The sequence below is a fragment of the Psittacula echo genome (assembly GCF_963264785.1).
Source record: "Psittacula echo genome assembly, chromosome: 10".
NCBI classification, from domain to species: Eukaryota; Metazoa; Chordata; class Aves; order Psittaciformes; family Psittacidae; genus Psittacula; species Psittacula echo.
Genome location: NC_137741.1, coordinates 16,303,559 through 16,330,714, shown reverse-complemented (window position 1 = coordinate 16,330,714; position 27,156 = coordinate 16,303,559). Strand labels below are relative to the sequence as shown.

Below are 27,156 nucleotides of genomic sequence, written 5' to 3'. Positions count from 1 at the left end.
CCCCTGCAATCAGCAGAGCCCTCTCCTCCAGGTTCCTATTTGTATCAGGGAAGAAAAGCAAGAATGGGAAACAAACACTCTCTGCCTTTTTCACGGACTCTGAATTTCCTCTCTACTTCTCAAAGTCCTGTTCTCCTCTGGGGAATGCAGGCGTCCACATCCACCACTAAGGGGAAGATGAAACTGAGATGTGGTTTCCTTGTTATCCAAGTGGGACTCTTTGTCCTATATCCACAGAAAACACAATTTACCAGGTAAAATCTAAATCCCACAAATCAGTTCAGATCCCCAAAAGATGACTATTCACATAAAATGTTTATTACAGAAGGGCTGGTAAACTCCCCTTGCTCTTCTTTATTACTGCTCTGTTCAGAACAAACCACATGATGTCATTGAAGAACAGAGTTGCGAAATGCCACATTCCAGACCAGGAACCAGGAATGTTTCCCAAATTAGGCAAATGACATGAGAAATATCAGGAAGGCATCCACGAGGAAAAAAAAGAAACCCACAAAAAAACCCCCCTAAACCCAAAAAACGCCCTGAAGCCATATGAAACAAATTATAGCCTCCAAAACTGTCATGGCAATGACTCCTCATCTCAAACGCATTTACTCACAAAGTCCTGAGTATATTGAGAATATGGAGCTAAGACTGAAAAGTTAATTTAGAATTCAGGAGCAATATTTGCCCATTATTTATATAGTAGCAATCTGCAAATATTTCCTTTTGATAATGCTGTTTGACAGAGATTTTAGATGCCTTGCTTCCCACCTTAATGGCATCTTTTTAGGAGTTGGACTGTAAAACAGCATCCACGCTCCCTCTGCTCCAACAGGCTATTTATGTGTTTGGATGTCAATATGAAGAGCAAGTTAATGTTATCTAATGCTATTCTGAGGGCCACAAAACTTGGAAGGCCCTACTCCATGACCATCATCAAGATGAAGGCCCCTTTCCCCCTTCCTTACACTTTCAGGACTCCTTTCCAGGATAGCATTTCTTGGTTTAGTATTTTTACTTCTGGGGTAGAATCTCCCTCTTCTGGCTCTAAAGGAAGTTAATACAGCAAGGGCAGCTGGATCAGTTCATGTTGTCTCAAGTTAGCTGACACCTGGAAAGCCCTCAGGAGATACAACACCTCCTGGAGCTTTATGCCTTGCTCTCAAGCAAGTTCATCCATATTCCACTGGTTCAGCCTTTTTAATGTATGAAGGGGAAGAGACTCCACTAAATACCTTGTGTAGCTCAGAAAAAAATGGATCAGAGCTCAGACATTATTTTCTTAAGAATCAGTCACTTGAGATTTCTATTGAACAGGTGGGAACAAAGCCCAGTCTGGCTTAATTAAAGAACTAAACCAAATTAGATTGTACTTGAGCAGTTCCTCAGCATCCCACACAAGATGGTGAATAAAACATCCCTTTGCACTGCAGAATGGAGACATCATGGAATAAATCAGAGTCCTCCAGGCTCCAAGTACAATGTTTAAGCCACAGAATGAGGCAATCCCTTGCCAGAAGGAGCAGCAGAATTGTCCTACATGAACGCTGTACATGAGTGCTACACATTCACCCACCCATCCCATGCTGTCCATTCTCTGTGGCTCCCTTGGTGAGCCACAGGACTAATGCTGCGGAGCACCAGCCAGCATCTCTGTTCCATCTCCTCCCAGAAGGTCATAGACACCTCCAGGCACATGCTCAGCTCCTCAAAGCAATGCAGAGTTGGAAGGGTCGCCTTAGCCAAGAGGAAGATTCCTCTTTCTTTCAGAGAGCTTCAGATGCAGCTCCCAGCACTGCTGATGTATAATCTCAGCACCAGCCTCCTGAAACACTCTGTGTTTGGTCACGTCTGCATTTCTCTGGCATCTTCCAGTGGAAAAGACATGCAGGGCTCATGCAGGAGGTACATGGAGGTATGAATTATAGGATCCCCTGATTCTGCAGGTTCAGTCTCCAAACAGAGTCACCCTGTACCCCCACGTATCTAAACATCACTGATCAAACCGAACAGAATGCAAGAAATGCAATAAAAACCATCAAAATCGTTAACCTCCATCACAGAGAGGCTGTTTGCTCCCAGTTATTGTCAGACCCAGGCAGAAGAGTGTATAAACAAGATATTTAGACAGTAATGGAGACAGAACAATGGTACAAACAGAACTGCACTTTACACATGGTTAACACCTTCCTCTTCTTCCTCCTGCTGTGCAGCTTCTCACCTGAGCACCAAACCCCCATCAGCATAAGCTTTACTTCTTAGGGGGGTTAGAAACAAGCCAGAAGAATTTTGAGCTTTATCATTTCCAGACTGCTAGGAATATATTTGACACCATACGCTGCACCTTGTCAAACAGAGGAACTCTGCAGTGACAATAAATATTAATTCTCTGTGCTGGCTTTCAGCCTAAATCTTAGTAGATTGAAGTATCTGTCACAGGAATATAAAAAACGCCAACAAAGTAGCAATAAGAGTCAAACAAAAGTGCCAGATTCAGCATCTACCACTGCCCAGTTTATGCTAGTCAAGTAATAGATGTTTCAGGCTGTGCATTTCAGAGGCAATTACACAGATATGTGCATACAATACAGCAAATCCTTCTGCACATTTGCAGAATGTTTATTTCAGGAATAAGTCTGCCTCTTCTAAAAAATGGATGTGCAACACAACGACTTGGCTTGCAAAGCCCACAGAGCCCAGCACCACAGCAGCAATGCCCAGATAAGATTAAAGATGATCGCAGGAACACTGTAGGTCCAGCAATATTAATTTCTCATGCTTTTCAGAAGGATTTTGTGCTGTCCACCCATCCTGCATCACTCTGTGGCAAAGCTGGCTTTGAGCAAGCTTAGGAGGAGTCTTTGCTATTCATCTCTCCTTGCTCAGGGAAAATGAAAGGAACAGATGTAAGGATGAGCATGAGACATCAGCTAGTGTTTACCCATCACTCCTGTCTAACAGCTGAGCACTGAAGGCAGAATCCCGCCTGGATTCATACCCAGGATTCCCATAGAGTGACTGTGAAATACGAGTTTTTGGAGGTGAAGAGTGTCTTTCACCAGGTACATGCCCAGCACATGGCACTGTGGAGCTCTGATTTCACACAGACAAGTAAGGGTGATTGGCAGATGTGGATTTGGACCTTAAACTCTGTGAACAGCTGATGTGGATCTTGCTTTGGAAGTCCCTCACTCCTCTTCCATAGAATCACAGAATGGTTTGGGTTGGAAAGGACCTTAAGATCCTCTAGTTCCAAACCCCTGCCATGGGCAGGACGCCTCACACTAGACCATGGCACCCAAGACTCCATCCAACCTGGCCTTGAACACTGCCATCATGCTGTGGAGAAGCACTGCAAGAGGAACAGCAGGGTAGGACCAAGAGGAATCTGACAGAAGCCAGGCAGCAGCTGGCAAACATCTCAGAACAGGCAGGGCCAACATCAGGATCAGTGTTTACAAATAACAAATCATGTGAGAAGCACTCAGAGCCTGCATCACTGACCTGACCTCCTGCCCAGCTGCATTGTCTTGGTTTTTACCTATTTATTTCTCTTCCTGAACAGAAGGAAACTGGGGCCCCACTTGGAAACTGGGCAAGTACACAAAAAGTCAGCAATGAAACCAAGCTGCAACAATGACCGATTCACACAGCCTAAGGGGCCTTCTGCACATCGTCCACGTCAAAACTTCCTCATCCCAAAGAACTTCCTGCAAAAAAACATAGGATGCTTTTCTAACCGAGGGGGTGGCATTCCATACAGCATCCCAACTGGTTAGGGAAGCCGATGACCACACATTATTTCACTGCCGCCTTTCCAATGGGACACTGCCAGCAGGAATACATCCCTGTAATCTTCTTCGCAGTTCAGTCACACATTCCTGCCGATTACACCCAGCCGTGCCACCCGTGAACTACAGAGTTCAAAAGGAAGGAAATCAGCTCCTTCTTCCCTCCGTTCCTCGTTTCATTTCAGTGGCAACATCCCCCTCTTCCCACAACTACTTTGCAGCAGGGAAACTCACGTTCATACTAAAAATAGGGAGCAAAGTAAGTTATATCTTAAAAGTTATCATAGCACAGGCACCCTTCTCCCCTCTTTACTCCCCTGCCTGGCTCAGTGGATGGCACTGCATGCTCAGCACACCCGGGATGGTTTGCAGAACCGTGCTTGGGATTTCCATGAATCTTTAATATTTCAAGATGTGAAACAGGAATACATAAATTAACCGGGAAGCAAAGCCTGGGGCACCAGAGGAAAGGCAAAAACAGCAAATCTGGTCTATAAATACTTGAGTTCAGCAGCTACGCCGCGCTGAACCGGCATCACAGGCACGTCTGTTCCATGTCTGATCGCAGCTTGAACCCTGTGATCGCTTCGCATCTGGGCAGATGGTGCGTGTTGTGGTTAAAGCAGTCGTTATCGGCGAGGAAATGGCGCTGGCACCGGCCCCGCCGAGGCTCCAGGGACCGGGGCGGGAGAGGAGGAGGCGCCGGAGCCCGCGGGATCTGCCCCTCCACAGCCCCAGCCCGACCGCTGGGCCCCGGCCGCGGGAGGCGGTACCAGGCGGGGAGGCGGGACAGGCCGGGCCGGGGCCGGCGCTGCCTTCCGGGGCTCGGCGCGGCGGCGGCCGGAGCCGGGCAGGATGCGCTCCACGGCCCCGCTGCTGCTGCTCTGGGCCTGCCTATTGCTGCCCATGTTGTTGCCGGCCGCGCCCGGCGTCCGCGGTAGCCAGGAGCCGGCGGTGAACGGCAGCCGCCTGCCCGCAGAGCCGGCCAGCGCGCCCGGCAACCACAGCGGGGCCCAGCTCCGGCCCGTGCCCGCGGTGCTCCGCGACCTCTCGGCGCTGAAGGCCGCCGTCATCGGGGCCTGCGGCCTCACAGCCGCGCTCATCGCCTGCCTCCTGCTCCGCGTCTTCAGGTAGGGCCCGGCCGCGCCCGCCCCCGGCAGGTGCCGGCGCACGGGCCGGGGCTGACGGCCTTGGAGGAGGAATGGGGCTGGGGGTTAGGCTGGAGGCTTTAAGCCCCGGTGCGGTGGAAAGCGGGGTGGTGCTGAGGTGCTCGCCTGTTATTAGTGTTTATAAAGCCTGACTCCAAGTACAGCATTGTAAGTGCCTTGTGAAACTCCTGGGCAGTCGTAGTGGTGGCACTGGCTTCCAAACCTCTGTAAAATAGGGCAGCAGTTGGGTTTCAGGTGGCTTTTTCTCAGGCGTGGGGGACATGGGTCCCAGCTCTGGAATGGGCACAAACCAAAACAGGTGAAACTCCAGCTAAACAGATGGAAATACATGGGGTTTTCTGTGGTCAGGGTGGCAGTTCGCTGGGATAGGTGGTCTGGGGAGGGATCTCCATCCATAGAGATAACCAAAGCCCAACTAGGCAGCCCTGCTTGAGTTTAAGAGGTCCTGTCCAGCCTCAGCCATATGTGTCTGATGTACCCATGGGATAACGCAGCTGCCACCGCTGTGGTCACTCATGCTGGGTTAAAGAAGATGAATCTTTCCTTTTACTTTCAGTGAAGCTTAAGCAGGCATGCTTGAGAAGGTCCAGCATAGCCAAAAGTAGATGTTGGTTTAGACCATGGTCCTGATTTGAGTTGAACTGCAATGTGTTACCAAACTCCCTGATGTTTCCATCAAGTAGACTGCTGATGGACACAACCTCCTATTCCCAGCTGAGGACAGAAGCTCCTGGTTGCTCTTGGAGGCAGGAGAAGTGCTGGTGGGCAGCAGGAAGCTGGGCAGAGGTTTGCATCAGCTTGGTGCTCAGATCTTCCCCGTTGAGCATGGGTATATAATCAGCACTGGCCGGTTCGTTCACTGCCCTTCACGCTGCTGGATGGAGTGGATGGAGTGGGTTGATGCTGGCGCGTGCTTGAGTTACCCAGACGTCCCTTGAAACTCACGTAATGTCCAAATTACACGAGCAAATTAAACTCAGTCCCTTTAGAAACCCAGTGCTCCTCTCGGCTTGTTGCCAGAGCAGATGAAAGGCAAATATTTAAGCTCTGTTGACACTGTTAGTGTCAAATATTATTTATCGCCAGGTAGTGGCGCGAATCCCCGTGACATGAGGCTGTTCCTGACTCACAGAGTCTACAAATAAAAGGTAGTTGTCTGTTTGTGCCCAGCTTTACCAGGAAGATCACAAAACTCTCAGTAGTTAACAGGCATCTGGCTTCCAGGTAGGAGCAGCAGGAAAGAGCTCGGAGTGTAGCAGTGGTGATGGGGAGGAGGTGAGTGCCACGTCTCAGGTGACAGAAGTGGTTGAACAAGTGCAGTAGGCAAATTCTCCCTTGTTCTGTCTTGGAGCAGCTCCTTTGTATTGACGTGATGGCTGCAGCTGAATGCTCCGCTTCTCCTGCTTCTGAATTAACTCCATGTAGGAAGGGCGATGTTCACAAGGGTGGTAAAGTGGGGTCTTGATGACAGGAATGGTGAGAACTGATATTTTATAAAGAAATTGACATTTAACTGAGTTATTCTTATGCATTGCAGCAGCTGGCAAAGACAGTGCAAATAAACTTACCCATTAAAGTGAGGTGGTTTGGGAGAACACAGTAAAACATTAAAGAGATTTTTGGTTTAATCAATACAACTGCTTTGCAGCCATATAAAATTTTTGAGAATCAAAGTTGTGGAGAATCACAGCAAACCTGGTAGCAGGTATATAGCTAGAATTAAGAAGACTGTAAGTTCATAATGAAAACTTTCTACTCCTGGTGCTTCTTGATCTTGGAGAGTTTATTTCTTCTGCCTCAGTTTGCTCTAGTTTATAAAGCAAGGCCTTGTGTCAAGGAGACTTGGCATAAGGCTGAACATTTCTAAGCCAAAGAGAACAAACTGATTGCCTTCAAAGACCTTTCCCTGTACCATAATCAGCAAAACCAGGTCCAGGTTAAAGTAACCTTGGGACTGATGGATTAATTTTCCCATGCCCAAGTTGTTGTTACGCAACTGATAATGCAGCATTAAAAATAACGTAAAAAAATCCCAACCTCTGAGATCTCTCGTATATCTTTACTAGAGCCAGCAGGGAAAGTAGAAAATGAGGCTTTTGGCTTCTGAGTATGTTTCTTTATGCGACAGAGCACTTGTTTGTAAACAGTTATCCCAGTTGCAAATGAGATGAGAATACCAACAGGTACATTTGCACAGTGTCATGCTGCAGCTGACGACATTGATCGGAGGAGATTCTGTTGCAGAGGAGATAAGGGATTTACCCTCAATAAATGTAAAGCTTTTCTCCATCAGAATAAGAGCGTTGTTCACACTTAGTCAAAAACATTGGGACTTTTTTTTCTGAGTGTCATGGATTCCTATTAAGGAGGTTTTGCCGAAATCCAATCTTTGATTAGACCTTCACTGTGAAATTGCTGGCAGTAAATTATCCTTATAGGTATGGGTTGTAGAGATGAAATGAACCACTGAGTGGCCAGATATTCTTGTCACAGGCATTGGATTTCTTTCTTAATACATTTTATTTTTGTATACATCTCATTTTTATGTAGTTTTATGTATATATTCTTTTCCTTTGTTTGCTTGAGTGGGGATAAATATATTTCTTCAGCTTTCCGGCTCTGTTTTTAAGACAACACTCAGACATTCCTCTTCATTCCTTTTGGGAATATGATGCTCTGAATTCCTCTGGTGGTCGTGTGATTCAGAATGTGGTATCATCAAAAGTGGTCTGAATTTCCTTTCACTCTGTGGATTATGAAGGCCAGCCAAGACTTTACTACTTGTCTGCGTGTGGCAAGGTCTAATTTGCTATAGTATTTTTTTTGCGGGGGAGGCAAGCTCAGTTTGGGCTTGCTTTTGAAATTCACTATACCCCTGGGCCCTGCATGCTCCCAAACCAAAGCCATTTCCACAACAGACTAGATTTTGTGTTATTCCCAGTCAAGTAGTTGGGGAGTTTGCATTACTAAGAAAAACAGTGTCTTGTGACAGCTTTGTGAACAGTTCATGCTGCTAAACTCACTCTTTGATCTGTGTTTTTGATTTTGCCTTCCCTCCCCCCCCCACCATATTCTTCCCTGTTTCTGTGCCACTGTTCATTCTATTGCAATACAGTTCTTCGGATCAGCTCCCAGGAAATGCTATTTTTCATCTGTGGCTATCTGTGCTGATAGACCATATGCCTTCTAGGGAAACCAGATAAGTTCCTTCTGCTCAGATGACCAGCTGAAAGCAACCCAAAGCTTTAGTTGCAGGCAGCTATGCTGTGTTTGCTACATGTCTTGACCTGCCCTTGAACCAACAGAACCCAGGCTGGAAAAGGCTGTGATGTATTTTACCTATGTATTTACCTATTTGCCTATATTTACCTATGTATTTGCCTATATGTACCTAGGTTTTTACGGAGAAGCTACCTGCATATTTTGTAACTCATTGCTTCTGGTTCAATTTTGATTTTTTCCTCAAAACCCACTTCAAACTTAGTTTTCTAGTAATTGCAAAACTAGTATAAATTACAGATGGAGGAGAGAGGTTGAAACATATGATCATAGGATACAAGACCCTTTGTTCCATGAGCTGGGCAATTGCTCCGGGCCACGCAAGGTTAACCATAGAGAGTTTGATTTAAAATAAATTGTATTCTAACCAGCAAAGCTGATTAGAGTTCAACTCCACAAAGACAAGACCTCTACCAGGAACAAGAAAGAAAAACTCATCTTTAAAATGACCTTAAATGGAGAAGAAAAAAAACCAACCCCAAACCAAACAATGAACCCCAAAACATGTATTTGTGAAAGCTTTGTGTAAGCTGTGTGTAGTTCGGTTAGGGTCACAGAGAATGGCAAATGGAACACTTTTCCTGGATCTCGGGGGTCCTGTCTTTGAGCAGACTGGATTGTCTTGATGTGAGCATGACAATGAATGGCAGAAAGAAAGGAGAGGGGATTGCTGTCTTATACTGTCTTTAGCTCTTTACAGCTCTGATGTGAACAGTCACAGCTGTTTCCTGTAGGATTTGCTACCTTGAAGAGTTCGGGAAAATCATAAAAGTTTCCATAGCTCTGCCCTATAAAACAAGGACACATTTCAAGCACATCTCAGACAATATTGGTCTGACTGTGCTATTATGTTTGGAAGTACATGTTGGCACTGGTACTGACCACCAGATGTGAATGGCTGTATTTTAATTACCCACAAACATCACTGCTTCATTGAACCACAGCAATATCCATTTAGGTGTTCCTGAAGTTATTCCCAGCAGCAGTCTCTTATTCATCTCTTGTTATTAGCAGCACAGTTAAGCAAGGGAAGCTTCTGCTCTTTGTGGCTGCATATGTGTCATCTTAAGGACTTGATAGTTCAAAACCACAGCACCTTAGTTTGCTACAGCAAAATGTGTATTACAGAAAACACATAAGGACCTAGCTTCATGGTTTAACTTTGTTGTATACAGCACCATCCACAGAGCAGAGATACCTAGGCAGATGAACAGTAATGAAATATCACTGATCTGATTCATCAGCTCGTAATAAGCCTGGAGTTTTCCCAGGTTTATATTTCTTTTTTTCTTTAAACTGCTTAGGGAGCCTATTAACAGCAAATAAACTGGTCCCAATTCCACTCCTGATATAGCATTGCTGCAGTTCTAGGAGGCAGATTGTAGCTGGCTTGGTAAGACTTCAAGAAGCACTCTGCTAAGGAGGGATAGGGTTTCTTCTTCGGTTTTTTTTTGCTTTTTCTGGAGGATGGTGCCCTTCCCCTGCACCTCTTGGCAGGAAGTGTTAATGGTAAATGAGAAATGCAGAGACCTCCCTCTCTGGTCAAGAATAGCATTCTCTTTGAATATCAGGGTTGTTGACTAAAATAGATTAGAGGCGTAAATAGTATAATGAACTAGTGAGTTGACTCTGTTTATTCCACCACATGATGCCTCAGAAAGGAGGATGAAGTGCTGCATATGACTGTTGCTTGGTCAGAATACAAAGGCACGAAGTCAGCGTTCTGCTCCAGCCCATCTCTCTCTGTGCACCGTGTGGTGTGGTGGAGGGAGTACAGGGCAGAGTACAGGGGCAGTGCCAGTGTGCAAACCCACTTCATCCTCTCTTTTTTAAGCACTGTGCTCACTCCACTGCGTTCTGCTAACACCGGCGAGCTGGTTGTGTTGGGAGCAGCAGTGGTCTACAGTGAAAGGTTAATATCCCTGGTTGCAGTTAACTCCACCCCCATGGTGATTCTGTGCAAGACCTGTAGCGTTCCCTTTTAATTACAGGGAGGTGGCCGAAGTCAGACAGCAGAAGCAACGTGGGGCTTTCTTAAGTGGAAATAGCCCTGTGCGCTGAAATACCCAGTACCACTTCTCTTCTGGCTAAACCACTCCAGCAGTGCTTCAGCTCGTTGTTATGCAAGGGGCATACTCTGACCACAGCTTCCAGCATGCTTCTTCCTTCCTTTAAAACAACCCCCACACAAACATGGCTGGAAAGGGCATCCTCTCTTTGCCCATGAGGATTAACATATCCTGATCCCATCCAGGAGGCCTCCAAAGTTCATGAAACCTTTGTATTCTGTATTTCCTGCCATGTGCTACTCTGCTGTCTGTCTGCAAACAAAAGATGCTGCCTGTTCCCACCCACTGGATGAAGTGCTTTTCCTGATGATTACAGGGATCTTACTGAGGCTTGGGAGTTTTAATGTGCAGTGGTTTCCTGATGGGCAAGGACACTCCCAAGGCTTTCCTTCTCATGCTTATGAAGCCTAGGAGAGTTGTTCAAATGAGCAGGTGTGGAAAACAGACCACTGAAAGTACAGGTTAATGACACATAATCCAGGCAGTCTGGTTTAGAATTAACTGAGGAAAAAGAGGCAAGGAAAGCCCCTTTTGCCTTGCCCGTGGCAAAGAACTGTAGCAGCTTAGCCAAAAACCAGCAGCAAAATAAGCTTCCTGCCTTTTCTAAAGGTGAGGGTTGGGGAGAATTAATAGATAACTGTGCAGCAACTTCTGCTCTAGGTCCTCTTTAAAGTCTAACCCAAATAGACTAATTAATGGCTGGAGGCTAAAGGGTTCTAGCTTTCCATTCCTAAAAATACCTATTCTGCAGTAATTGCTTTAAACTCTCCAGTATTAACTGCTGTAAGATGAACTCCTTAAAAAAAGTTATGTTTGCTCATGGAGGGAATGAGGGAGGATGTCTCTCAATGAAGTAGGCTTGACAGGCAGGTGGGGTCTTAAATGGGTCCCTTAAATAGGAACCTACTGAACCCCCCTGCAGACTCTATCTGTAAGGCAGAGTGGTGAGGCTGTGCTTTGTTTGTTCTGACAGGTAGATACAGGTTAGTTTTGGTCTATGTTTAGGCTTCACAGTGTGAGTAAGTGTTTCTTGTGAAAACACTGCATTGCTTGTAAGATGAGACCTCCCTGCATCACTTTGCTGCTAGGTCTTGGCTGAGAAGCAGAATAATATAGAGAAGTGTTTTCAAAAGGATTTTCAAGTGTTTGGGTTAAGAGTCCTACTGTATTGGATATAAAATTGCTTGTTTCAACAACAGCAGTCATAGAACAAACCACCCTGTGCTCTGTGTGACACAGTGGCACAGATTACTACAAAGATTAGACTACGCGAGATGACTTTCTTCTCACTTCTGATGCAATCTCAGCCGTCAGAACAGAGGGGAAATGCAAACTGCTCCATCCCAAGGGCTGGGACATGTTTGTTCAGCCTTGGACTACTGCCCAAAAGCAGTGCTAGGCAGAGAGAGGCACTGAGGCTTCCACGTCGGAGCTGTTCACTGGTTTAAGTTTCCTTTTAAGCCTGGAAGGGACTGTAGTGGTGGAGATGTATTTGCAGGGTTTGAGCCCCAGTCTCTGTGATGCTCACACCTCTGTTCTTGATGCTGAATAACACTTTAAAAGCCATCATTCTTGATACAGAAATGTCAATGTTGAGTGCAGCACACCTTGCATGATGTGCCAGGGCAAGACTTCTTGATGGTGGAAGTGTACTCATGATGTGGTGTCTGCTCAGAGCAGGAGCTGTGATTACCAGAAGTTAGAGGTTGGTTGCTTGTGCCTGCACCAGCTCCCTTCTTGTGCTTGGCAGCTGCCAGTTTTGTTTTATGGAAGGTGAAGGGGAAAATTCTTTTCTCCTTGAAGGCTCCCTGTACACGTCAGCACCTCTTTTAATGTATAACTGCAAAACTGGATTCATGCATGAGCAGCGTGACCCTCTTAATATGCACGAAAGGAGTAGGTAAAATAAAAAGAACCTGCACAATTAAAGCTAGAGGCAGAACATTAGTTGAAAAGCCATGCACCAAGTGTTTGTTAATTGAGAGTAAGTGCTATAAAACAGATCTCAAAACCATGGGACATGCAGGTGCTTGAGCATCTCTGTTTCAAAAGGAAGGCGAGGCTGGTATTTATAGGAGGAGAGGTAGTAGATACCATTAGCTTTGGATGATAGTTGGTTGTTTTCCATAGCACTTACACAGCAGAGAGCATGGAACTTCTTAGGCAAGGCTCAATGTTGTTGCTTTGGAAGTCCTGAGCTTGGCGTTATAGCAAGGAAAGAGAGCAGGCTGCTTGTACCCAAACATCACCATCCCTTTGCTCCTGAATCCTGCCCAGGACACTACCTTGTCTCAGCAGGACTTAACCTGGACTTTCCCATCTAAACATGTTCACTAAGCCATTGGCTGCTTCAGCTGACTAAGCCCACATCTCACTTACTGAGCGTGGCAGCAGAGGGCTGCCCTGCTCCTGCCTGCCCTGGATGCCAGAGCATCCCTGGTTTGTCAGCAGCTGAAAGACTGACATTGATCTGGATTGCAGGTGATGAGAAACTGTGCTCTACACTGATGGGTACAAACGGTGGCCTTGCAAAGGCAGCAGGAAGGGACAGAGGCTCTGAAGCCGGTATATCTGGGGAGGCCTGATCAAACAGGGCAGTGATTTGGTGTTGGTGGGAACAGCTTCAAGGAACACTGAATAAAGACAATCCTTCCCTTCCCATCTCTCTGTTTCAGGTCTGGCAAGAGGATTAAGAAGACCAGGAAGTACGACATAATCACCACTCCAGCTGAGCGGGTAGAAATGGCTCCCCTCAATGAAGAAGACGATGAGGATGAAGACTCAACAGTGTTTGATGTGAAATACAGGTACTGCTGTGAGCCTGTTAGGTTAGGCTTGCGCACTGAGCTCTTACTAGTGAAGACAGCAATTTTTTCTCTGCTGGAACAACTTGGCAGAGATGAAGCAGTAACAATCTGGCTTTCACTTTGCCCAAGTATTATCACTTTACAGCCCCTCTGCCTGTTCTCAGCACACATTGCTCTGTGCTCTCCTGCTCTTGCAATAACCACATCGCAACCCCTAGGCTGTCTGCCCTCATCTTTCTTCTGCAGAGCAGCACAACAGGATACAAGTGCCCCAAATAGCTAATAAGGTTTAACAAACTGAACTTCCCTCTTGGGCAGCTGTTGGCAGTGGTTCCTGTATGCTCTCAGTGCTTGTGCACACAGTGGATGGAGGGCTGTGAATCAGGGGCTGCTTTCCCAGGTGCTGCCATTGCTGAGAGCTTGGGAGGGAAATGATGGCCAGTCTCCACCAACCTCTGGGTTTGTACTAGGGTGCTCTCATGCTGACACTGAGGTTTGCAATGACTCCACTGGCAAGTCCTCTAGCTATGCTGCTCAAGTCTTGGAAAGCAGATGCAAGGATTGTGAGAAAGAAGACCTTATACCCACTGTAGGGGAGGATCAGGTTGAAGATCATTTTAGGAACCTGAATGTGCACAAGCCCATGGGACCTGATGAAATCCAACCGTGTCCTGGGCTATATTAAAAGGAGCATGAAGAAGGTGATTCTGCCCCTCTGTTCTGCTCTTGTGAAACCCCACTTGGAGCGCTGTGTGCAGTTCTGGTGTCCTCAACATAAGAAGGACATGGAGCTGTTGGAACAAGTCCAGAGGAGGCCACGAGGGTGATCAGGGGCTGGACCACCACCCGTCTGAGAAAGTTGGGGCTGTTCAACCTGGAGAAGCTGTGTGGGAACCTCATAGCAGCCTTCTAGTGTCTAAAGGGGGCCTACAACAATGCTGGACAGAGACTCTTCGTCAGGGACTGTAGTGATAGGACAAGGGGTAATGGGTTTAAACTTAAACAGAAGAAGTTCAGATTAGGTATTAGGAAGAAGTTCTTTACTATGAGGGTGGTGAGGCAGTGGAACAGGTTGCCCAAAGAGGTGATAAATGCTCCATCCCTAGCAATGTTCAGGGTTGGGCAGAGTCTTGGGCGACATGGTCTAGTGTGAGGCATCCTTGCCCATGGCAGGGGGTTGGAACTAGATGATGTTAATGGCCTTTCCAACCCAAACCATTCTGTAATTCTAAACAGAGGACTGTGGTCCCTCGCTGATGTTGTCAGCAGTTATCCCTTAGCAACAAACTCTCCTTAAATGTGTTTGTCTTTTTGAGATACAAGTGGTGTGACAACCCAAAACTTTTGGTGCCTATTCTGGGCCTGAGATTTATAGCAACCACTCAGCACATCAAGATGCTGCACACTGATTTATGGCATGAGGATATATGCATCTCTTATTTTCATTTGCATCAAACCGTCCACAGCATTTGAGTTGCATTCTCATCCAAATAAGGCCTACTCTGAAATCTGTCTCATTTTGGCTGAAATAAGCATTCCTAATTATAAAAACACACATCTTGACAACTCCTAATGAGAGATTTTACAAACTTGACTCATGTTGCCTGTCTCCTAACTTTGAAAGGGGAAGAACGACCCATTTGCTCTAAGCACATGTGTGCCAGCATCTAGAACACACACCACTGCATGCTCTGCTGGCTGTTTTCATAATAGCTGTGTTAGTTCTCTATAAATGTCAGGCAACAATTGGAAGCCCTGGAACAATGAAGGGTGTGTGTTGTGCCTTTATGTTTAAACAATTAGTTCTTGAATTAGAAGACTCTTATCAGTCCTTGCCCGACCATTGCCATTCTCTCTAGCTGCCCTGTGTTTGCTCTGATCATTTCAGGTTGTGCAGTTCTTACTTTGGGACCAAGCTTTGTTAAACCCAGAGGGCAGAGATCTGTCTCAGCACAGCCTGCTTTAACAGCCCATATCTTCTGCCCTTCATCCTCTTAACTGAGTACTTTCCCTGTGAGATTCTGGTAGCAGGATCAGAGGGGTTTCCAGACAGTGAGAACAGAAGATTCGCAAATCATGGCAGTGCTTCAGGAGATGTCCAACAGTAAAATCCTAGATGAACAAAGAAGAGAGCTTGCTGGAGACAGTCTGACTCGTGAGAGCGGAGGTCATGTTATCTGATGTTGTTTCCTTGAAGCACACACTGTGCTGATGCTTTCACACAAGTTACTCTGTCTTTGTGGGTTCCTTAGTAGTACAAATGGCTCTTCACCTTGTATGATGCTCTGTTTGGAGATCGTAGGGGTTTTTGGTTCTTAGCTAACCAGTCCTCTTTTCATCTGTGGGAATTCCTCCTTTTGCCATAGCGCAACAGCTATTCCACATTTTCTGAAGTCCTGCTTTCACACGTGTTTGTTTAGCTCAAACAGAGCTACCTCAGTTCAGCAGGGGAGACCATAGAATCATAGAATAGTTAGGGTTGGAAAGGACCTTGAGATCATCCAGTTCCAACCCCCCTGCCATGGGCAGGGACACCTCACACTAAACCATGGCACCCAAGGTTCTGTCCAGCCTGGCCTTGAACACCACCAAGGATGGAGCATTCACAACCTCCCTGGGCAACCCATTCCAGTGCCTCACCACCCTCTCAGTAAAGAATTTCTTCCTTAGATCCAATCTAAACTTCCCCTGTTTAAGTTTGAACCCGTTACCCCTTGTCCTGTCACTACAGTCCCTGATGAAGAGTCCCTTTCCAGCATCCTTATAGCCCCCCTTCAGATACTGGAAGGCTGCTCTGAGGTCTCCACGCAGCCTTCTCTTCTCCAGGCTGAGCAGCCCCAACTTTCTCAGCCTGTCTCCATACGGGAGGTGCTCCAGTCCCCTGATCATCCTTGTGGCCCTCCTCTGGACTTGTTCCAACAGTTCCATGTCCTTTTTATGTTGAGGACACCAGAACTGCACACAATGCTCCAAGTGAGGTCTCACAAGAGCAGAGCAGAGGGGCAGGATCACCTCCTTCGACCTGCTTACACACAACCTCTTAGTAATACTGATTTTGGGACTGCTTCTTTGAGGATACATTTGCTGTACCAAGCTCCGTGGCTCCTTTGTGTAGGCTTGGAGACTACATCCCCAAGTAGTTCCTATCTCCCATCACCACTAAAGACACTTCTTTGTAAATCTGAGTCACTGACTTTGACCACTGACATCCCCATCAAACCAGTCAGGCTCTTCATAGGTGCTTGTGTGGGAAGAGAGGGCTAGAACTGAAGAAAGGGCATCTCAGACATGCCTTTAGTAAATCAGAGAACTCACTTCTACCAGGTCTTCTGTTGGGGTTCCTTCCCCATTACCCTAACCCCCAAACTGGCATTCAGGAAATAGCTGTCTCCTGCCATTTAAGGCTTCCTTTGTTTTTTGCAGCTGGGTGCAGATTCCAAGAAGAGTGGGTAAGGAGAGGTAGCTTCATTCCTCTCTGTGGTTAGTGAGAGTTAGAAATACATACAGGTAGCTTCACAAGTAGAGGGATCGGTTTGATTTGGATATTCAGCAAGTGTCTACAGCTTTAAAAGCACCTTTGTTAATTGCTAAATCAGGAAAACTGCTCCATTATCTCAAAAATAAAGAGTCAAAAAAACTTGTACAGATGTGAACTTGCAGAGGTGTCACTAGGGCAGACGCATAAGGCATGGGGTGATGCTGCTGTCTCACCCTGTTAGACAACTAAAGCAACATGTCATGAGGTGCAGCAATCGTGGTAGAGACAGGTGTGACTGGTGGCTTCTGACAAGCACCCACAGGTAGAATATTCTGCCCTCTCCCTTTCAGCTCTTTGTTTTTAAATTCAAATGAAGGTGCATCTTAGCCAGCAGTCAGTATCGGTTGTGGCAGCTGCTCAGGTTTATTCCAGCAGCCTCCTAGCAGGGAGCTCCTTTGGCTTATGGCACAACAGGCTTCTGGCCCATCTGTGCTACCAAATCTTGGTGAGGGCATTTTGACCTCGTGCTGCTTGGTGACTGTACCATTCCTGGGATTGCTTACGGAGGCTAAACCTCATGAAGCCCCATGCTGCAGCACAATCCAGTGGTGCAGTGCCATGGCTGACAAGATTCATTATTCTCATTTCCTAATTCCTTATTTCTTTATGACAGTGCTGGTACTGAAAGATATGCCTAGGGCTGGACTGCCCATCGTTCACTATTCTAACATACGTGCTGCCATATCGACATCAGAAAACAGCTTTCTATAGCTGTTAAAACCAAGAATTTTCAACATCTCCCTGGCTCCTGTATATCACGTGAAATGAGCTGGGATCTTTTGTCATGTTCATTTTTGATTTAAAGGTTTTGAAACCATGGAGAAAAAGGTTCATTCTCCATAAAGTGATGATTTGTGATGGTGTCTGAACAGGGCTTTCCATTAGAAAGACATCAAAAGTACTTTTAAAATACAGGCTTCTGAGAAAAGATGGGAACGAAGTGGAAGGGGAACCAGTTCTCCAAAGAGCAGCGCTGCAGGTACATGTTGGCTGTGCCGGTCTGTAAGCATTATTCAAGTGGCACTTCTATGTACTGAAGACAATCTTATGCTTTCAGATCACTTAGTGTTACCACCAGCATGGCAATAGGGAAAAATCTGAAGAGCTGGCCTGGAGTGTCATGATATTGGGTACCTCCTGTGCCTAATAGTAAGTATATTACCCCAGTAATAACCTGCTCTGACTGATACACAGGTCTTGTTTTGGGTTTGTAGCATAAATCTTTGCTGAGGGTGATGTGGATAGGCTCCCAGCTGGTTTGTTTGAGGTCCTGTCCCATTGTTGAAAGATCCATGCTGGCACTTGGATCTGTATTTGCGGGAGTCTTTGAGATTCTGTGCTGTCTCCCCTCCATAATGCAAACAACACTAATTAAAAAGCAGTTGATATCTGGCAGCAACAGGGGAGAAGCGACGTTACCTCTCCAATTGTTCTCATGCAGTTAATTTTCTTCCCTTTAATGCTTTGTCCTTGTGTGTATTAGTTTCCAGTCTTACATGAGGCATCAAAGAGCAGCAGAGGGTATAAACTGGGCTGCTGGATGAAGGTTGTTTCTTTCTCTTTTTCCTTTTTCTTTCTTTAGGAGGCTTTAAGGTTTTGGGCTCCTGGTAGATCCCACCCCCCGCTTCCCTTGGGCAGTGAAGCGGTGAGAAATAACCACCTTCCTCCCGTAAAGCAGACTAATGAGACCACTTCAAAAACTTAACTAAACACATTTCTGTGGATGCAAAAGCCACCCACTGCCTGCCTCTGACAGATGCAGGAGCGTGCGTGCACTGGATTAGATACCCCCTTTGCGAGCTCATTTCAGTAGCAGGGGAAAGCAGTTCTGTCAATGGCCTCTCTCATCCTGCAAGCAGAATTTCTGTGTGACAAGAGGCTGAAAGCAGAAATCAAAGATTGTCACAGAGCAAAGATGCCAAATCACTGAGACATTAAAACCTCCTTAAAAAGCTTCATGGGAACAGTTTTTTTATAGTATGGAGGATGGTTTTCTATCTGTTTTTGCTCTGGTATGGAAAGAGGCATTTAGATAACAAGTTCAGGAATTGTTCTCAAAGTATTGTATTGCTACACAAAGAAAACAAACTGAGCATGGGAAGGATGTGTGTTTCTGGATCACCAGTTCAAACTGTGCTGCTGAAGGCCAAACAATATCCCTGGTCTGTGATTTTGGACCATATGGACTGTATTGCTCATCATTTTCCAGATGTCAGATATTTTTTCGTGCTTTATGATGGGATTGCACTTGCTGCACATCTTGGAAAACAAGTTAGTGGAAAGCTAAATCCCATCCTCCAAGTGTGCTCTTTCTCATCCCACCAGTAGATCTTGATTTTAAGACTTCGCTCTCCTCTTTGTTCCTTTAGCCCTTTCTTTCAAGAAGCAAGGGAAAGTTGCACAGGTTTCATGATCTTCTACATGATGGAGCTAACTCATTGATTCATCAGGCAGTCAGCACGGTGTGATATGTGAGAAGGGAGGAGCAAAGTAAAGTAGGTTACAGGCAAATGTCCCTGACAAAGTGGTGTTAGCATCCATCCCCCATCACAGAGCACTTTGCTTGTTTGGTGTAAGAAGAGAAACGAGATTAAAACAGCTGCAGAAAGAACCCATTTCTAAAAGGTAAATAAAATTGTTAGCTTATTAAGCTTAACTCTGGCACAGTTCGTTGGGGGATTTCTTGTCAACTTCAATAGAAAACTGAAGACAAGCACTGAATAAATTCTGTGGCGCCTCGCACATGAAAGGCTTTGAAAGCACTTCAGTAATCTGGGATATCAGCAGTGTCTCCTCTCCCCGCTGACTCGCAGCTGTTGGAGGCAGCATGCTCTGCCCTTGCCACGCTCACTGAGCCCAGATGGGTGGATATCACAATCGTCCCCGCAGGGGACAGGGTCAGGGAACAACGTAGAATCTCAATGCCAGAGCTGGAACTGCCCCAGTCCCAGTGTCAGGCTCCTAAATAAGTACTGGAAGTTTTTCCTGGGCAGATTGAAGCCTCCATCCTTCCTGTCAGCTAAGTGAAATTCCTCAGTTTGTTTTCCACGTGGATTGTCTCTCCAGCAGCAGAATGCAAAAGCAGTTTAGGAATGCATCTTCCAAAGTGCTCTTGAATGCAGAAAGATTTATGTGTAAGGAGAGGTGGCAGGCAGAGGGAAGAGGACAGGGACATTTATTCAGCCATCATGGGACTAAAGGGCTTTTGAGAGCTTGCAGGGTGTTTTAGGGGAAAGATGCACCACGTGTAAAATCTGGATTCTGGATTCATGTCTTTTTCAAGCACTGATAGCATTGGACTATGTGGAAATATCTTCATCACAGTTGCAGGGGCTCAGCTTTTGATACACTCAAGTCTTTGGGGAGTCTCTATAAAATAAGAGTTATACTATTGGTATCTTCTCTTTGAATACCTCCTTTCCACACACTGACTGTGTGTGCAGCTCTGACTGGAGCGTGGTATTGTCTGCTTGTTATAGTAAGGTATCGACTCTCAAGGGAGGAGCTCTGATGGGTTTTTTGCCAGTGAGAGCTGCAGGCCATTCTGGATGGTGCTTGGTAAATCGCGCTGGGGTTTGTAGCAGCTTAATTTTTCCTCTTCCAGCAGGCAGCAGTGCAAGTTAAATCACTGGCACAGTCAGCTGCTGTAAATACAACAAATTGCCAAAGCTTTGGTGCTGCTCTTGAGGATTTCCCACGAGTCCATAGCAGGGGAGGAAAGAGATGGTCAAAAAGCAATTTCTGTTTGGGTTTGGAAGGCCAGGTCCTTTCCTTATGGGCTGTAACAGTGGTTATAGAGCACACCATGGTCTGCTGGCTCATTCAGTCCATGATACAATTGCAGTGCAGTCCTATGAGAGGCCTCATACCTCCTTCATGGGGTGTAACAAGTTCCTATTAAGCCTTTCTTGTTTTGAAGCAGTTAAAGCAGTAGGGTGTCAGAAGGAGAATCCATAGCAAGGAGAATAGACTATGTGTGTTGATTAATAAAGGGCTGCATTGGTGTGAAAAAGCAGAGAGGTCCAAGATGATGTTTCATGTGCCACCCTGTGCACACTCCCTTCTCTGGTGTGCACAGTGGCAGATCACAGGATCTCTTAGCACTTGGGTTTTGTCTGGTATAACTCTCCTTTTTTCTTCGCTTGGTCTAGTTCCTTCTGGCATGGTGTTAACATCTCATCAGTGTCCAGTGTCACCACAGAAATCAGCTGCTGGAGGGAGCTGATGGCAATCATAGTGGATGATGCTGCCTTTTCCTTTGTGTCCTTTTAGATTGTTTGCACATGGGTTCTCATTTCTGTCTGTGAGCTGTTTAGCTGCAAATCTACAGCTGTACTAATTCTTTCTGCTTTCCAGGTAAAGCAGCTCCGTGGAGTGCTGGTGCCCTGCAAGATGTCATTCTGCTGTCGAGGGACCTGCTGAAGCCATAACTGTGAAAGGGGAGGCTTTCATCTCTGCAGCATTACAACCAAATCAAGCCTCACCTCCTCGAGATGCTGTTTTTACAGCAGGCTGTGGATCTTCTGACCAAAACAGCACCATTCGGTTTCCTGGTTTCCAAACTGTGTTGGAACAGAGTTCCTCTTTGCAAACTCAACTCCTTTTTGCTTTAGGAGGGCTGCAGTGTCACTAAAGCATGACAAGGTGCAGCCCTGTGTACTGACTTGCAGCTCACTGTGGTCTAAAGGTTTTCAGAAGCAAAAAGACAAGGAAGATTGAACCAAGCCACCCAAAGGACTTGTTTTCTAAAATCTTAATTCAGTACTTCAGTGACTGTTAAACTTTGGTCATTGTTAATCAGATCATGTGTTTAAAGAGAAATGGAGTGTATTTTTGTGGTATTACAGAGGTGAGTTATGAATTTAGGTGGTAAAAACATGCTGAAATGCCACACAGTGTAGGATTCTGGGGGAAGGGGGTGAGAGGTTGACTCATATAGAAGATTTTCTTGTCTTGCCACTGATTTATTCTTCTCTAAAACAACAATTGCACTAAGCTTTCAGGATGCTATTCTCATTGTCCCAAGGAGTTCTGATCAGGCCAGCTTCAATAAGAGAGACCACAGGGAAATAGGAAGAATCAGGCATGCCCTAAACTACAACAATCTTGGATTAAAGAAGATATATTTTTGTAATTTCCTGCCCTTCCACAGGGAGCGAAAGCAATGTTTTGTACTGTCCTGTGCTGACTGTAACTTGCCTACAATTCATCTATATTACTTTTTCTAAGCAAAATAAGCCCTCATGTGGAATAATTAGCTTGCAGAAACAACACCTTTTATTTTTCATGGAAGCTTCATGTAAGTGATCTTAATCTGTATCAAACTGGAAGTTCTCCCTCTGCCATTTGCTTGACAAATCCCATTTAACTCAAGGATGCATTTTTAACCATCACTCTCTGCTGTGCTTCGTGCTGCAGAGGTCAGAGCTGTGGGATGACACTATGAGAATTAGGTTGCTGCATCTGGCTGGATTGAGTTTAGGAGACCACAAGCATGTACACTTTCAGGCCATCGTTAGAAAGGGCAAACCTAACTGGTTTAGTTCCTTTACTTTGTGGTTTTCCTTTAAAGTAACCACAGATGCAGTTCAAACTTTACTGCACTCCTTAACACCTTTCATTTTAGGTATTTAAGTTGGCTGGAACTCTGCTTTTCTTAGGGAATGCATATTTTCCAGCTGTTTTAGGATTGTCCCACTGTTTGCTTGGCCATCCACTAGCCTCCTGCAGTTACAACCCCTCAAGGAGCCTGCAGAATTCCTGGCAAAGCACCAGCCTTGCAGTGAGCTGCCAGTTTTGGGTTTTTTCTTGGTTTCTTTTTGTAAGTCTGTTGGGATTTGAGGCTTGCTGAGAATACTGATCTGCTTTGTCATGAGACCATGACCTACCCCAGTTCTGCGCAGTTTCCTTGGGCCCTGCAGTCAGTGAAAGGAGGTGAAGGGGAATTTTTTTCCTCCCCAGCAGCCTTATACTCTTATCAAAGCTCCTGTAACAGAGCTTGCTTTCCCTAGCCGTGACTCAGCAAAGGCTTTGCAAACAGCCTGGATGGAAAAAATCCCACAGCAGACTATTGTGTTCCTATTAGTCATCAAGGCAATATAAAAATGCTATGTTATTTTCATTCATGGAATGAGTTTGAGTCATTCCGTATTAACTGTTACTAAGCAATACTTAACATGTCATTGTGAGGTGAAGATGGGGCTGAGCAAGTTGTGTTCTGGCTGGTAGGAGTCACAGGGATGGGTAGGTTTGAAGATTGCAGGTTGAGATAAGATCTGGGGCTCTTTCCCCATTTAGATAAAGCAGGTTTCAGACATAGGCTGGATGATGCTGAAGGAAAAACTGTGTCTCTTCAGGAAAGTACTTTGAAGACCAGGAATTGAACTTCTTAGACTGAGTCCTTTGGAAGTAGAGAGGTGGCAGTGCTGAGAGGAGAGACGTTAAAAGCTTCTGCTTGCGTTTCCAGAGGAGGTGATGGAGTGAGGTGTCTGAGCAGACACCATGGCAACATGTTCATGTCCACTCTTTTGCCAGACTCATTAAGCTGAGTGTCAGGCACTCTGGGTGAGTGGTAGAGAGGGAGTGAAACCTCTTTGCACAAAAGAAAGGCAAGATCATGTAAGAGATAAGAAGAAAAGGTGCATAAAGGACACTTCTGTCTGAGGGCAAGTCAGTTCTTGAAATCAGAATTTTCATTCCAGCAACTTCAGGTCACTTGCTAAGTTCAGCTAGCAAAGGCCATCCACTCCATTTGTTTGTGGCTAAAAGAATCCCGCCTTTTCCATAACATGGCCAAATCTCAGTGGTGGACAGGGACCAGATATTTAAGATGTTGAAGATGGAGGTGCTAAACTGCTGCCGGGACACTGTGGCTCCTCAGGGAGATCCCAAACTGTGTGCCATAAGCTAAGAAGTGCTTATAGGGAAGCAGCAGCTGCTTGGTGGAAATAAAAGGCCAACCTCACCAGTTGCTCATGGTCATGAAAATAATCCAAATGCTTCGTTTGATACTCAATGGCTGTTGCAAATGCGAGGCAATGTTTACCTCTACAGAAGTTGCTGTATGTGATTTAAAGTGTCTGGTTAAATATTCTATAGCTATATTTAGTTAAGATTTTAAGAGCACTTGATGTGACTCATCTAATAGTATATATATATATGAATATTTTTTTAATTGTAGGAATTTGAACTGTTTGGTTCAGGTAGTTCTAGGAGTTCATCAGAGAAGAAATAACCATTAACCACTACATGAGTGTTTTACCTTAACGTTCTGTGTAATGTTACGCCACAGGTTTAATCTAGTTGTGACTGTAATGTGTCTTAGTATCTGCTGTTTTGTGTTGCGTAGTCACACTTGCTTTGTTCAGGAGCGTTCTTAAAGGCATATTCTTTTGTTAGAGAAAAAAGAGAAACGTTATTACTCAGACGTCTGCCTGTAGCTTGCTCACTGCTTACAAAACCTACCGGCTAGTAGTAGAGTCAAACAGAGCAGGTAAGTTAGAGGCTTTCCTATTTGCACATGCTGCACCGTGGAGGGTAAACCCTGGACAGAACTGCAGCTTCTTTACTCCAGCCACAGCCCTGTCACCCGAGATTACATTTGAGAAGCCAGAAGTTAATGTGCCATGCCTGCCTGCAGAATTAAGCCAGAATTACACACCTTAGCTTTGTATTTGGGGTTTGGTTTTTGTGCCTTTCCCCCCTGGAAGACGTGGAAATGACTACAAACACTTGTTTTCAGCACACTAACTTGGGCTAGCCTAATGCTTGTCCTGAGCCCAGACTGACTTGTAGAAGGCTACAAGCACTAATGAAGCTTGAACACACTAACACTAATGAGTTTGAACCTTTTGTTTGTAACTGCTCCCTCTAGTTCACTGCATGTGGTACAATGTCTGCAGGGTGGCAGGCTCTGGGTTTCATTAAGAGTTTTTTCTTCTGTTAGATGAGTTTCTGGTGCTGCTGGTTTTGTGTGTGTGTGTGTGGGGGGGGGTTATCAGGACCTTGTGTTTTGTTTTGTGCAATTGCTTGAACCTTTTTCTAAAGATGTTTTAAGAAAATTTGTCTCTGTGACCAAAGCTTCTTTTTAAGAAAAAACTGGTAGGATGGGTTTGAATGAACTTCTCGTGTTTCAGTAGGAACTGCCATCATTAAACATGTTCTTGAAATCCCCCTTGTGCTGTGTTATGTTTAAGGGGGGAATGGGAGAGTGGCTGTTGCCTGTTGAAGTTTGATGAATTTGGGACAGCCTTTTGTGATCCCTCATTAGAGGGCTGCAAGTCCCCATGTCCTGTGACCCTGATCCAGAGTGTGGCAAGGGGGAAAACTGGTTTTAGCAGCATGGTGGAAGAGTATGTTTAATCATACAAAGCCCCCATCAACCATCAAAAAGCCAGGCCTACACCTGAATTCAAATGTCAAACCCTCTGCAGCAGGGAAGATCTCAGAACTTCCAACCACAACCACATTTGGTACCTTGGAGCCCACAAACTGCAGACCTGTTGTCCCAGACTCCAAACCCAGTTGAGTGAACCAAGCCGTATCCCATCCCTGGGGTGACCGGGCCACACCACAGCCCTTAAGCAGACTCCCTTCTACTTCAGCCTTGCTTGACGAAGTTTCCCATCTCTGAAGCAGGTTTGCCTTTCATGGTGAGATGCTGAAGTGCTAGACATAAGGAACAGGGCAAGCTGAGGCTTGTTTGTTGTGCATGTTTCAGCAACACTCTGAAGACTGTTTTCCTCTTGCAGACACTCCTAGCCCCTGGAGCAGCTACAGATCCAGTACCCCATGCACAAATCAGCTCTTCCTGTCTCCTCTCCCACGTCCCACATGATTGCTCCCATCTTGATGTCTTCATCTCTTTGATAATAGTCTTAAGAGTAGTTCAGTGTAACAGACAAAAGGCATGTGCCGTCCAGCTGGTGCCTTTTAAATTAGATCCTACCAGTAAAGCAAAGCTCAACCTAATTCAAAATACTCAACAAAATGCTATCAGGCCTCACCCACGAGCCAGATGTGCAGCAAAGTAGGTTTGTGTAGGAAGTTCAAGACCCCTTAACCTGAGCCCCAGCCTAACACTGACCTGCGGCTAAGCAGGACAGGCTCATCTTAACATAAGCTGCAGAAGTGAAGATGCCACATAATGGAAAGGCAGCAGCCACAATCTCTGGGTGTACTTAACTTCCTGATGAGTTCTCAAGTGGAAGATGAGCAAATGACCAAAAATCTGCTATAAATTATTTACTATGTAAGAGCTGAAAGCTGGAGCTTGATGAAGATGATTGCAGTGGGGCTCTGGACAGGAAGAGCAGGTCTCAGTTCAACCCTCTCTGAATTTTGACATGAGGAAAGCCTGAAGCTACAACTGAGATCTTGAAAAACAGATATTTGTTCCTCTTATATTGTAACAGGTACTATAATACCTGTTTATATATTAAATTTATTATATATATGATAGAATTATATAATATGATATCATAACAGATACTATGTTCATCATATGAGGCATATATATAAAAATATATATATTTAAATGAATTTTATTAAAGGGTTATTTCTTCAGTATCTAGAAGAGGTCTGTATGGGCCAGAGTATAATTCTACTTCCCCTCTTCCCTGCACATGGCTATTGCCACCTTTGTACAAGCTCTTACTATCAAGAGTGTGTGCAAGTGGAAGATTAACTGAATGGAGCTGTCTAATACACATTCATAACCATGAAAAGGGAGGGATGCCTTTCTTGTGTCTTGGTGTCAGTGATCTTTGGATGCCTCAATACTGATAGCTGCAAAACTGCCAGCAACATTGGGCAAGTGCCATCAGAGAGACATTAACTTAACACTGAGATGATTCGAATTATGCCTGACAATGAGCTGTGTTAAGAGAATGAAACAGGAATAGCTTTAATCACTTAAGACCAAGTAGTCTGTAACTAGGCTGCACAAACACATCACTGAAGATAGTTCATCTCCCTATCAGCTGGCAATAACCAAATTCTAAGAGGCCAGATACTCTTCTAGCTCTGGTTTCTAACAGACATCTACTCCCCTGGGCCCAGCCAACTAAGCTTCTGGCTGGCTTGCTTCCATTTCCATGCTATGAGTGACCATTTACTCATGGCATGTTAAATGAGCCGAATATAATTCAAAACAGCTCTTATATCTCATGATAAAACAACCCTTTGGTTCAAGAGCACAGCGTGAAAGGGGTGGACATGGCTTTTGAAGCCAAGAAGAGAAGGGTACCCCCAGCTCCAGGGGGAGAACCCACTTAGGCTGTGGATAGATGAAGCAGGGGAAGAAAGGTCCTGAGGAGATGGAACAGCTGCTTCATGGCTTCAACCAGCATGTTTAATTTCTATTTTGGAAGAGATTACGACCTTAATTGCCAGCCCTCAAAGCCTGCCAGCACTGGCTTGAGAATACACTCCTAGTTGTTGCCTGTCACTGCTCACTCCATCCCTCCCCATGACAGAGGGAACCCACTGATCTGCATGTGC

The 27,156-nt window shown here is 45.4% G+C and overlaps 1 protein-coding gene across 1 annotated transcript; it reads left to right on the top strand.

Moving 5' to 3' along the window:
* Window positions 1-4,649: 4,649 nt before the first annotated feature.
* Window positions 4,650-21,121, top strand: FAM174B (family with sequence similarity 174 member B; the record flags this gene model as incomplete). Its single annotated transcript, XM_080626645.1, has 3 exons — window positions 4,650-4,924; window positions 12,987-13,118; window positions 21,013-21,121. 3 exons carry the CDS (start codon window positions 4,650-4,652, stop codon window positions 21,014-21,016), a joined length of 411 nt encoding a protein of 136 aa, XP_080482771.1. The 3' UTR covers window positions 21,017-21,121.
* Window positions 21,122-27,156: the final 6,035 nt, after the last annotated feature.